Source organism: Quercus lobata, chromosome 2 (genome assembly GCF_001633185.2).
Source record: "Quercus lobata isolate SW786 chromosome 2, ValleyOak3.0 Primary Assembly, whole genome shotgun sequence".
NCBI classification, from domain to species: domain Eukaryota; kingdom Viridiplantae; phylum Streptophyta; class Magnoliopsida; order Fagales; family Fagaceae; genus Quercus; species Quercus lobata.
Genome location: NC_044905.1, coordinates 104,422,178 through 104,435,853, shown reverse-complemented (window position 1 = coordinate 104,435,853; position 13,676 = coordinate 104,422,178). Strand labels below are relative to the sequence as shown.

General features: G+C 34.3%; 1 protein-coding gene across 1 annotated transcript; it reads right to left on the bottom strand.

The window, feature by feature from the left end:
* Nucleotides 1–528: 528 nt before the first annotated feature.
* On the bottom strand, nucleotides 529–9,586 carry LOC115977701 (probable leucine-rich repeat receptor-like protein kinase At5g49770). Its single transcript, XM_031099730.1, has 19 exons — nucleotides 9,332–9,586; nucleotides 8,743–8,863; nucleotides 8,568–8,639; nucleotides 8,128–8,202; nucleotides 7,955–8,026; nucleotides 7,511–7,672; nucleotides 7,045–7,119; nucleotides 6,528–6,599; nucleotides 6,356–6,427; nucleotides 6,168–6,236; nucleotides 5,902–5,976; nucleotides 5,641–5,712; nucleotides 5,362–5,496; nucleotides 4,717–5,201; nucleotides 4,478–4,639; nucleotides 4,266–4,390; nucleotides 3,782–4,001; nucleotides 2,864–3,099; nucleotides 529–1,468 (listed from the first exon to the last, which is right to left on the bottom strand). The coding sequence occupies exons 1-19, from the start codon at nucleotides 9,411–9,413 to the stop codon at nucleotides 1,040–1,042; spliced, it is 2,811 nt and encodes a 936-aa protein (XP_030955590.1). The 5' UTR covers nucleotides 9,414–9,586; the 3' UTR covers nucleotides 529–1,039.
* Nucleotides 9,587–13,676: the final 4,090 nt, after the last annotated feature.

The window sequence follows — 13,676 nt, the reverse complement described above, 5'->3', positions numbered from 1 at the left end:
AATTCATAAGAATGAGTGGTACATTTCAGCTCTGTTGGAGAAACCAATGAAGTGAGCCTGCACCTAAGGTACATGTGTAATCTATTTGCTCAGCCAACACATTTTGCATGATAATCATGTTTTTTTTTTTAAAAAAAATTTAATTATTTATAATCTTGACTGGTTTGGCAAGTGAAAATCTAAATAGATTTAAAGTCTTACTTTAACAGGTGAGAAATATAAATAGATTAATTGAACAAAAGATTATAGAGAAGCACCATAGTACTTGACAATTGATATGACTGAGGTTGCAATTTGTGGCCTATTTTGTTTTTTCTTGTAAATTATGCAGAGTTGTGATGAAGCAAGGATACAGATTTAGAAGATTGATGAATAAGTTTCAGGGAAAGTCAACCACAACCATTACCAAAGGATTACAAGGTCCAATCAATTTAGCAACCATGCTAAAGAGCAAAAAACAAAGCAATAGTTTCAGTACATGACCTTCAAAGACTCCGTCCATGACACAACCAAAACAAAAAGGGCTAATTAAGACAGCCAAAAAAACTCTACAATTATCTCAATTGAAATAGGAAACTGTACATATTTTCTCTTTGCAAAAGTATTGTTGAATTGCATACATAGCATAGAAATCAAAAGTGTAGTATAAGATGACTAGCCTCACATGAAATTCTGCAAAATATTTTAAATTCTCGTCATTTTTGCTCCTCCCTTCGAATCTATGCAAGGTTGACGACCTAAGATTCTGTTTCAACCCCCCCACCCTCCATACACAAATAAAAAAGTACCATCATAAACACGGTTCTGGTAACTTACTATATGAACACAAGCATTAGGATGTGCAATACTAATTGGATATTCTACACAAAGTAGATCAGAATATTTTATTCGAATAAATGAAAAAAATAAATCTCACTTTTACGATGTTTGGAAAAACCCCATTTCACTTCGTTATATTGGCAGTTGTGGATCATTTGATTGGAATGAAATTTGGAATAGGGCTCTCTTGGAAGGTATAATCCACTATAAAACAAGTGCCTCAACGATAAGGATAGCCTGGATTGGGGGAATTCCCCTTACTTGTCTCCTCGTAACTTGCAGAAGTGGATGTGAAATTAGCATCGGGATTTACACCAGCGAGCTCCATAATGTTTTCAATCTCTTTAACCACCTCAACCATCATAGGCCTATCGGATCCTGGTTCTTTCACACACCTCATTGCCAGATCCACAAACTTTCCTAAACCTTTTAGGGTTGTTCCTAAACCAATGGCTGGGTCAAGAAATTCATGAAGATTGTATAAATGTTTTGTCTTATCCATTGTCTCCTGAACCTCTCTCACAATATATTTCCCATGCTCTATTGGCTTTCTTGCTGTTAACAGCTCCAACATTAGCACTCCAAAGCTATATACATCACTTTTCTCGGTCAACTTATGGGTCATGTAATATTCTGGATCCATGTAGCCCTGCAGTTGATCAAGTCCATTCTTAGTGCTAGATTTTGATGTATTTTTGTGAAATTTAGATAATATTAAGACAAAAATTTTGAAACTTAAGCTTTTCTTCTTCAAGTAATTGGAAATCAGGAATGCCTAAACTACCATAAACTCATACTAGTCTCTTATGGTCCAACAGAAACCACCCCTACTCTGCAATGGCAGATTGTGGGATCATTAAATGAAAATCTCTTCCCCTTCAAATATATTGTGGTTTTGGCAGTAATAGTAGGCAGCAAGAAATGCTTGCCCTGCCTATAACACTTACATAGATTTTTGTGCAGTATATAATTGGTGTGGTGAACAACTCCTACCGGCTGCTTTGTTTTCCAAATTAGTTTAAGGCCTCTAGGTACTAGTAGAAGTATGTGTGTGTGAGTCTGAAAAAATCCCTTGCCAATGGCTGGGCCTAAAACTTCAGTAATAGAGGGAAAAAATAGGTAGCTATCTTTACATTTATCTACTTCATTCCTTGAAACATTCCTAGAAGCTCCACCTAGAATTTCAGAAAACTCAACCTGATTATTCCTGAAAAATCTTCAAAAATGTTCCTTTAACCATGTTTATCTTGCTATTACTTTTACTTTAGAAAAGATACTAAACTAAAGTTGATTTTCATTTTATATTTTTGGGATCTCTTTTTTTGTTGTTGTGTGTTTGCAAAATTTGGGACTTTTTAAGTCCAGCCGATGAAAGAAAAATTTTGGAGTTTTCCAAGTAGGTTTCGGAATCCTATATTAGCTAGAAGAATAATCAGGAGGTGCCATAGTCCTTATAAATAGAGCTGTGGCGTAGCCTTTTTTTTTTTTTTTTTTTTTGGGGTGTACGTAAGGGTTAATTAGAAGACAGTTTGCCTAGAGAGAGTTGGATACTAAGCTTTGTCTAGTACGTTAGTGTGAGAGCACCTTTAGGTGTATTGGGGATTTAGGTTAGTTTATATTTGTGAGGTTTATGAGAGTTTGGGCTGTGGTAATTATCATTGATAGTGGATATTTTTGGTTGGTGTTGATTGTAGATGTAGACATGGAATTTGCCAAATCATGTCACATTTTATGTATTGCTTTGCTTACCTTTTATTATTTTATGTGTTTTTCACAAGGACAATCCATTGAAGGTGAGCCATATACTATTAGAGCAGATGCCTAGCTAAAAAATGAGAATCATTTCTAAATTTGGTACAATCCAGTAATACTTTTATACAAGACCAGAGAGAATTGGGTTGAGTTTCTATCCAAATCCTGATCCAGTAATTTCATTATCAGATGCTTCTGGACTGACCAGATTTTGACGCTTATATTATCAATTAAAGAACATAACAAATGCATTATTTTTGTTGAAGTAGAGGTAAAAAGATTCTGAACTTACCATTGTCCCTTTAACTTGAGTGATAACATGACTTCCTTCATTGTCATCAATTGGCTTGGAGAGTCCAAAATCAGAAACTTTAGCATTTAATGACTCATCCAGGAGGATGTTGTTTGATTTTATATCCCTATGTATAATAGGTGGATTGGCAAATTCATGAAGATAGGCCAGACCTCTGGCTGCACCAAGGGCCACTCTAAGTCTCCTCATCCAATCCAACCTGATCCTTGACTTCCCTGCAGACTATATGTTAGTTTTCAACTAAGAGAAAAAAAATGAATTAGGATTCAGTATCTTTTGACTTCAAAAACATTGTTCGAGGTTTCAGGGTGGTTCATTATGTACTGACACAGGAATGAGAATCTGACAAATACTGCATTGGTGCATGTCAAGCTAGATGCCAGCATGTCAATTTTGCAATTGGACAATGAGGTACACTTAAAACATTTAAACCCTTATATTGACTGGCAAGTGGAATTCTGATGTATGGATATTGTTACAAAGGAAAAGGGTTTTGGGTGGCAGAATTCCCAGTATATAGTCATCAAATCCTTTGGCACAATTCTATCAGGATTGTCTACCAGAACTCATTTTATTCTCTACGGGAGAAGTGATCAGGGTCAGGCTAAAGACAAATTGCAGTATTTGCCAATTTATTTAATTCCTCTTATGTCATCTTTGGATGAGAGCATTACTGGTAGACTACAGAATTCTTATGGTTGTGCTACTATCAGATTTTTCTATTGCTTTTGTAGGTAGATGCAAGGTGTATGGCCTAACGATTATTGACTTAATGGTAATTACTACAAATGCTAGTGAATTGAATAATTTCATGTGATTATCAATTACGTGAGAAATTGAAGTGTCAACAAATACTGTAATTCTTATTGAGTGGAGGAGGAAAGTGGATGGAAGTACCTGAAAGACTATCCTTTAGACTACCATTTGAAACATACTCATACACCAGAATTTGTTCACCTTTCTCAAAACAAAACCCCACAAGGCTGACAAGATTCTTATGATGCACTCTTGATAAAAGTTCAATCTCAGTTTTGAACTCAAGCCCTCCCTGCATAGATTCTTTTTTAGAACGTTTAATGGCAATCAGTTGCCCAGTAGGAAGAGAACCTTGATAAACCTGTATAAATGTTGACAAACAAGACATTTAGTGACAGCAATTGTTTGGAAAATTAGCAACAAGGTTCAAAAGTTGGTCTTAAATAAAATTAAAAAGTTAAAATTAAAATTTTAAAAATAAAGGAAGGATTACAAGTGGCAAAAAGCAATACAAATTTGAAATTTGAAAACAATTTATTATTTTTACCCTTGGAATATAAAAGATTGGTCATGCATATTGACATACATTTATATGATATACTACTGAGGGACAATCAAAACTAACCTTCCCATAGCCGCCTGATCCAATCTCATTGGCTACTGAAAAATGATTGGTGTATTTCTCAAGTTCTTTAAGGGAAAACCATCCCACACCTTTTACCTTAATAACACTACCACCCATATTGCTTGGTCCAATTGTGCTGCTTTATTTGACATGAATTAGAAAAACAACCCTACAAATCCCATATGATTAGCCAAAAAGTGCAAAATATAAACAAAAACCCATCTTACAAAAGTGACTGGTGTGTTCAATTGCTCTTTCTGCTCTTTTCTTTGTGTGGAGAACATAAACCCCTGCAAGGAGTATTACCAGCAGCAGAATGGAACCGCCAACTACAACTTCAATCACAATACTACTTCTTGATGACTTTTTTGATTCTGTTGGCAGGAAGAGAGATGCATCAAGATAATTACTTAAAAACAGAGAAATTATTATCATTTAAACACAGAATTACCTGTAAATTTCTCATACTTATCACCGATAAAATAGAAAGGTCCAAAAGGTGGTGGAGGCTTGAAAGTCTGGTTGCTAAGCATGAACCCAATATTAGAAATTCCCGTTAGATTGAAACAAACTTGGCCATAAGGAAAGACTTTTAACTTCACTTCAAGGTACTCCGATGAAGCCGTAATGGGATTACTCAGAGCTAGAGAGACTGAATCCACAGGAAGTTGATGGGAGTGAAAAGAATACATGAGAGATTCCTCAAGTATGTTGTAGTAAGTATTGTTCCCCAAGTCTGAGAAGGACAGAGCTTCGAAGAAGAGGCTTCCTGTGTAAGGATAGGCACACCTACAGTAGGGGCTTGAAATCTGATCTGAATTGCAGGGAACAGGCTCGCAATCAACTTTTTGTGTAGAATATGAGGCATTGGAGAGGGAAACTGTGCAGTAACTATTTAGATTTCCTTTCACCCCACAGATTGGGTTGTCCTCCAGTCTGTAGAAGATAATACAGTGTTACCACAATAATGAGACATAACTATTATAGGCTATAAAACGAGTATATTATCTTGGAAATTTAACTTCCAAAAAAACTAGTTGGTCTTTTTAATACTCTAAAATTGAATGGGCCAAAGTTACTAGGAAATTCATCTTACTTCAATGTACCATTGTATGCTTCCTTTCCTTCTAAGTCAGAAATAGAATTGAGCTGCAAATCGATGAGTTTGAGTTGGTTGCTATGGGTGGTGCCAATAACCAAGGAGCCATTGAGTTGGTTTTTCTTTAATACCCTGTTACGACATGTCAGAATAATAGCAATGGGTGGAACTACCCTCCTTAGTGTTCATACAAACGAATTACTAATTTATTTAATTTGGATTTGTCAACATCCATTCCAATGAGTGTAATGATACCCTAGACTAACTGATACTCACACAGTCTGTAGATGGGGTAAGCTGAATAGGGCAACTGGAATTTGTCCTTGAAGTGTTGTGTTTTCCATTATTCTGTCATGCAAGGTAGACAGGTTTTACATCAGTACTGAATAATTTAAACCTGAGGCCAAAAAGAAAAGCACATTTATCCTTTTATCCTGGAAAAATAAACACCTTTGTTTCATACAAATGCATGTTTAAGCAGAGACACACACATTGAGAGAGAGAGAGAGAGAGAGAGAGAGAGGAGGGGTAGAATACAATGTTGTCAAAGACTGTAAGGTTGGGAACCATGGAGGAACATCTGATCCATCAAAGGTATTATTGCTGATATCCCTGCCAAAATCATCTCAGTCAACAAATGAAACTCAAAAGCAAGTGAACTAGATATTGTTAGGCGACTGAGCATCTTCTTTGGTGGGGTGTAAAGGCTAAAATGATCATTTTTGTGATAAGTCTAACAAACAATTTACTTAAGCCCACACTAACATTGATATTCATATGTTAGTAATGTCATTATTACTTACACGTAGCTGAGGAGGTTCATGCTAGTAAGGTTGGGCAAAGGACCAGTCAGTTTATTGTTGGACAAGAACCTGAAAAAAAACTATATATCATCAAAAAGCTAGCCTTATAAAGTTTCCACACCAGGTCATAATAATCTTTCTCAAGCAAATATATAGCTTAATTTGGCATGTCTCTTTTTCCTTCTTACATCTGAATAAGATTTGTAAGATTGTTGAAGTTTGAAGGCACAGGTCCACTTAATGCATTCCCATCAATGCGCCTATAGCCAAAAACAAATATTAAACAACAATAACTTATCAGAAATCCATAGCCAATAGAAATTTCTGGTGAATTTTCTGGAGTGTGTGACAGATACTCACAGCACCTCCAAGGCTTGCACAAGTCCAAGGGTGGAAGGAATGCTGCCAGTCAGTTGGTTGCCATCCAAAAGCCTGCCAGAAGAATCAATGAGTTGATAGAATGTATTGTAGATATTCCAAGATATTTTTTGTTGAAAAGCAAAAGATGATGCAAAATATCTACTTTGCATGCATGCGTGTGTGTGTTCTCTCCATCTAAGGGAGACTACTACAAATAAAGAAAGTCATGGTTAACATTACCACAATATATCAAGATGCAATTTTAGGAGACAATACCTATTCACTAAAAAATTAAAAAAGAAAAAACAAAGGTGTAACATGTGAAAGAAGCTATTAATGAATAATGATTAAACATGAAACAGAAAAATAATGTAAGTTTAGTGGGGCTATTAGATATATATTATCTATATACATATGCATTTTAACAATATTGAAGTAACCGAATAATGCATATATCTTCTCATGTAACTTGATTATACCAAGAGATTCCAGATATTAGAAGTATAACTAATCTTACACATGTATCAGGGGCATTTCTGAGTTGAAAAGCTGAGGTGGGATCGTTCCTGAAAGATTATTCTGTCCAAGATGGCTGATGATAAGAGACAGAATCTTAGATGGTTGTTATAGTTGGAGAAAATAAAGTCATAGGATGAAAAAAATTAAATCAAATCTGATAAATTATTGATTGTTCCCAAAGCTTAAAACTGTTATAAAATAGTGAATTCAATCATTTAATCATTATTTTAACACTACCTATGCGTGTGGGCCCTAACTCCCCTTTTATGAGTGGAGCCCCACATGAGGTTTTGAACTTTTTAAATGAGAGGTAGAGCAGAGATGAAGTTCAAATTAAATATCTTTTGCTCTGATACTAAAATAAATTAATGATTCTCCCAAAAACTTAACCTGTTAGGAAATGTTGAATTTAATAACTTAATTGTTATTCTAACAAGCTCATTTCACAAAGAGAGTTGACATACAAGTGTCTGGCATTAAGTAGCATATCAAGACCACATGTGATCCCATCAGAGATTGGAATGGGTCCATTAAGCTGGTTGTCAGTTAGATCAAGCCAAAGAAGACTGGATAGATTACCAATTGAAGGCGGAATTTGTCCACTAAATTGATTAGAATTCAGAGATCTGCAGATGAAAGCAACAAAGTGTTTCAAATTTCACAGTATGTTAGCCCTTTCATTTTACTGCACTAAAAATAGAAACTCGGAGTGAATTATGTGTATATATGTACACAAACATACATTACAGACAGAGATGGTAAATTTTCAGGACATACTAGTAGACCCTTCATCTAAAGTTGTGTCATTTATTACATGGAAGATAGCATTCATAAGGAATTTGATTCATATTGTCCTTTGCAGTAAAACATTTGAATTCTTGAAGAAATTACAGAGTCAGAATCCTTACAGATAGAGTAGCTGCCGTAGAGATCCTATTGTGTCAGGAATAGGACCTGAGAAGCTGCACCCAACTAGGATTCTGATATGCAAATAAGAAAGAAACATAGTAAATTAGGAAGATCTTTACCATCCAACTTGAGTTCCAGCACAGACTGTTAATAACAATCAATATTTTCTTACAAGTTCAATAGTTTCTTCAAATTCCCAATTGATCGTGGGATTGGTCCTGTCAGGCCCTTGTTGTAAGATAGATCCCTATATGAAAGAAGCTAGTCAGGAATGCATTACTAAACTTACTGATCAAGTTACTACCAAATAAGCATGTGGAATTGAGATTTTCATTTGATTTAGTTAGGACATTTTAAAAGAAAGTAAAATCTCCAATCATTGTTTTTGTGATATAATTGCCTAAATCGGCCACAGTGAGATCCACATCTCAATGACCATGAGGCTGGAGGCATGAGTAATACTGCCCATAACTTCCACAAACATTAAGCAGTGAATTTTTATATTTTTGAGCACTGCAGTTTCTTGTAGCAGAATGGTGGTTCAGGGATATCAGTTGGAATTTGAATCTGAAGAGTTAAATAACAAAGGCAAAGTGAACAAAGAAAACATACAGAGTCTTTAATTCAGATAACATTACGAAATCTCCAGACAGCGAGCCTGTCAAACCAATGCTTGATAACATTCTGAAATGATACAAAGTCAGCTTTATATCAAAATTTGGAATTGTCATGAACAAGCAAACGTGCCAACAAAAACTTGAAAGCGAAAACCAAGCAGAAAGCTTACATGGAGGTTACACGTGAATTTGTGCACCCAATTCCTTCCCATCCCTTGCCACAAGGATCCGGACCCACCCAATTGGGTGGTGTATTCTGCCACATACTCTTGAGAGAAAGCAAAGCAACATCTGCATACGGATATTAAAAACATCATAACTCAATCTCCAAATTATCAAACAAGACTATCTAATATATAGTTCAAAATAGATTGAAGATTCACGTAAATTGGAAGGACGTGTAACATTAGCTAAGGCCCTGTGATGGAATTATGTAAAAAAAAAAAAATACATAACGTGGCAAAAAAAAAAAAAAAATTGATACCAAAATTTATGTTACTTCAGCAATCCAAATAGCCAAAATAAAGAACCTCTTTATTGGTGATGCATCTTAGTGTTGACTAAGTATTTCCTAGAGTCATGTGCTGCCGAATAACTAACCATACGATTTGTACTGCTCAGATTCCAGAAACTGACATGAATCTTGAGTAAAACAAATCGTTGTTCAAAGTACAAAAGCTTTGTCTCTCATATTCCAACCAAACTAATACTATAACAGTTACACAAACTAACACGATGACAGAAATGAACTGAACTTACAGTCTTGATTTTCTGTCTCGGCTGCTATAGCTGAAAATATGATGAAAACAAGCAGTAGGAACAGCTGACTTCTTTGAACCATTACTAAACAAACCGTAGTTATCACTCTGAGGACTGTATCAAGTTGGATAACAAAATCTTTCAGAAACTGAGATCACCCATATATCTAATATATTAAGCAGAGTAAAGCTATCTTTGGACAAAACTCAATAGCTAGCAAAGTTTGTTTAAATTTGTAACCAACTGTTTCTTATATACAGGGCAGGCCCAATGTATTATGGGCCTAAGGCAACGGGGATCTATTTTTATACTTTGAATATTAATAAAATATTTATTTAACTTTTGATTTTTTTAATTTAAAATCTATTTTTTTAGAAAAAAATTACAAATTAAAATAAATCTATCGCATTATTCAATGATTATACAACTAAAATAAATATTATTTATTGAATGAAGTAATCAAATACTAAAAAATTATGAATGAAAATTTTAATAAAGTTATATATTTGATATTTCTAAATAGAATTTGAGTATAAGTTTATTTACTAGTGTACGATTAATGAGTTCTTTTAACATTTATGTGTGAGAGATTAAATGATTGACCCATCCAATGAAAATATTTTTCTTTAACTGGTTTTTCTTTGATAAAAAACTACAATTTTTTTTATTGGTGAATATTTAGGGCTTAATTAATACTTTTATTAGTATAAGAATATCTCTATTAGTAAAAATTTAGGGGCTTTTTTTCATTAAGGGCCTTAGGTGGTTGCCTATTTGGCTCACCCATTGAGCCGACACTACTTATATATTAACTAGTATTACTACATGAGTATATAAGAACTTGCAAGGAACTTCTCTGCTCACATTATCGCGTATATTGCAATGCAGAACAATTCACCAGTCATGATCACATATTGCTTGATTTTAATTGGTAGGGAAATCTGTATATATATATATATATATATATGTATATATATATGTATGCATGCATGTATATAAGGACCAAGAGTCTTATGTACTTAATACAAGTCAATGGACAGATTATCAAAATAATATCTACCACATAAATGATTAATGAGGACATAAAATTATCTTTAAATCCATGATTCAGCATGGTTGAAAGTTATTACACTACGTATTTCACTAGAAATAATACACAAGCTAAATTATAATTGGTTGGGTTCTTGCAATTGTGGAGGAAGCCATCATTGTTACTTGAAAAAAGACGTAGCAGTAAGTAGGCGCTAATGAGAGGCCCCTTGCATTTAGATACGCTAAGGCATCTTTACTAATAGGAGGGCACATTTTGTTACAAGATAATGCCATTTGGCCTAAAGAATGCTCGAATGATCTACTAGTGAGCCATATTGTAAATACTACAATTACGAAGTTAGTTTGGAAGTAGCCCCTACTTTAGGTTCATAGTAAAACACAATTCATATGAATAGCAAAGATGTAGATGATGTGATATTACATTATTGGACGTTTGATTCGCTGTAATATTACATTACACCATAATATTACATTATTGTAATTTTATATCAATATAATCTCAATATAAGAATACAACATTACATTGTTTAGGAAAGTGATGAGATTAAGATGATATGATATATTTTTTAATTTTAAATTATTGTAATGTTAGAAAAAATAAAATAAATCAAAAACTTAAATGTCACGTTATCGTAATGTGTATCACATCAATGATACATCATAGCAAATCAAATGCTCCCGAGTTTTTGGTTGAGTATATGGGCTATATATTAAGCAAATCATGATAATTCTCAATGCATTCTTTCTTTCCTTTTTTTTTTTTTTTTTTTTTTTTTTGCTCTTCCGTTTTTTGTATTTTTATTTTATTTTTATCTCTTTCTGCATTCTTCTTATTTTAACACATTTTAACCTAATACAATAAATATAAAATATAGTTCCTGTGCGTTAATATATATAATTGGGTTAACTAAAATGAGTATATACTATAGTGCAAATTTTTAACCTACAAATAATATTAGTCATTTTTGCATAGAAATTTTTATAGAGGGTAGAGACTTGTTATTGATTAGAGGTGAAGACAGTCATGGTCAATAGTCATAGGGTCATAGACACATAGACTCATAGTCCATAAATATATATATATATATATATATATATATACACACACCTTTTTTTTTTTTTTTTTTTTGAGAAACAATATACACACACCTAATTTGATGAATTCTGTTTGAGTCTTCAAATGTTTCAGTTTCAGCGCTACCGACGTGACCTTTTGGCTTTTGCAGTTCCATCAGTTTCATGGAATGTGTCAACTTTGTCATCTAATAATATTATAATACATAATATATATATATATTTATATATATATATATATATATATATACAAAATCCAAATCAACAAGTCCAGGCCTGGCCAGCTGTAGTAATGTTACGACGTGATCTTCTGGCCGGATTACTCAGTCAAATCCAAATTATGGGATTCAGAATCCCAATAAATTGCAATACTTCTGTTATAAAAAGCCAACATCGATTTAATCCAAAAGCTCTCGTGAATTTACACGTCAATATGTATTAGAATTTAGAAGCTTTGATTTGGTCAAAGCAACTGTGTAGTCTTGAGACTCTTGATTTGATTCTTGAGGGAGATATATTTATCATATTGAGAAATGGACCAGCTTATCATTTGAATTGGTCGATTCCATTATGTTAGGTTCTAAAGAGTAGGACTTTATGTATTTAGAACTCTAATTTGTATTATTGGCAAACCATGATCAAAATAATGTGTTTAGAAGTGTTTAAAGCTAGCTTAAAGTTGTAAGTCAATGTAAAGTTGGAATCGAGTGTAAAGCAGAAAGCAGTGTGGCTTTCGGCCTGGCTCAATCGATCGAAGCTTAGGCTTGACCGATCGAACGTCGGGCAGATTGCTTTTCTGCATATTAGTCCAACTCAGCCCTATTTGTTTTAAAACGTTTTTAGGGTTTCTTATTTGTCCTAAGTATAAAAGGCAAACTCTAGTGAGATCTAGAGGAGCTTTCCTTTACACAAACTTAGGGTTTTCAAGGAGGAGATATTCTCTACACCTTGATGATCAAAACAGTTACTACCATTAAAGTTTAAAGAATACATAAGCGGGGGTGCTTGTAGCTGGTGGGAATCCAAAGAAAGAAGGAGTCCGTAGATTCGGAGCTTGCACGTGGTCGTGTCAGTAAGTTCTACTAGTTGGTAGCATTAGGAAGTCGAGCGGGGGTGCTTGTAAGTCTTTTTGTATGAACTTCGATTCTTTCTGATAGTAGATTCAAGTTTACCTTGAGGATAGCTAGGTCAAATCCTCCCCAGGTTTTTACTGGTTTGGTTTCCTAGGTGATCATATTTGTTTAAGGGGTCTAAAAACTGTCAAGTGGTATCAGAGCGGGTAGCTCTTTTGTTTTTGATCCTTTGATCTTTGAGCTGATCCTTGACCTCTATTGTCAAGGAACACAGACACTCTTTAGTTATTCCTCCTCACTTCGATGGGAATAATTATGCTTACTGGAAAGTAAGGATGAAAGCCTTCCTGAAATCCATTGATGAGAGAGTATGGAATTCCGTTGAATACGGATGGGAGAAGCCCACTACTCCTGTTAGTGAGTGGCAAACTTCTCAGAAAGAAGCAGCTTCGTTTAATAGCAAGGCTATGAATGCGATCTTTAATGCTGTTTCTATGGAAGAATTTAAGAGAATCTCGAATGTTGAGATCGCTCATACTGCTTGGAATATCCTCCAGACTGTGCATGAAGGCACGAAGGTTGTCAAAATAAATAAACTGCAGCAATTGACTTCTAAATTTGAATGCATTAGGATGTTTAATGATGAATCTTTTGATGAATTCTATGCAAAACTAAATGATATTGTTAATTCTGCTTTTAACTTGGGTGAAATCTATGATCAACCTAAAATTGTTAGGAAGATTCTTAGATCTTTGACTGAAGACTTTAGACCCAAGGTGACTGCCATTACTGAAAGCAAGGATGTGGACTCCATCCTTGTTGATGAGATTGTAGGATCTCTTCAATCCTATGAGTTGGATCTACCCAAAACTTCCAAATCCAAATCAATGGCTCTTAAGTCAGTTGATGATGTTGAAAGTAGTGGATTTAATGATGAGCTTTCTGCTACAGAGATTGCCTATCTTGCCAAGAATTTTAGAAATTTTCTCAGAAATAATAATAGAAAGGCAAGAGGCACAAACACTGCTGAACCTAGAAATTTTAGGAAGTATGATCCCACTAAGGTTAATAACAATGATAAACCTAGAGAAAGAGTAGGTCAAACTTCCAATAATCCTTTGGGCTCTCAATTTTTTGGATGCCAA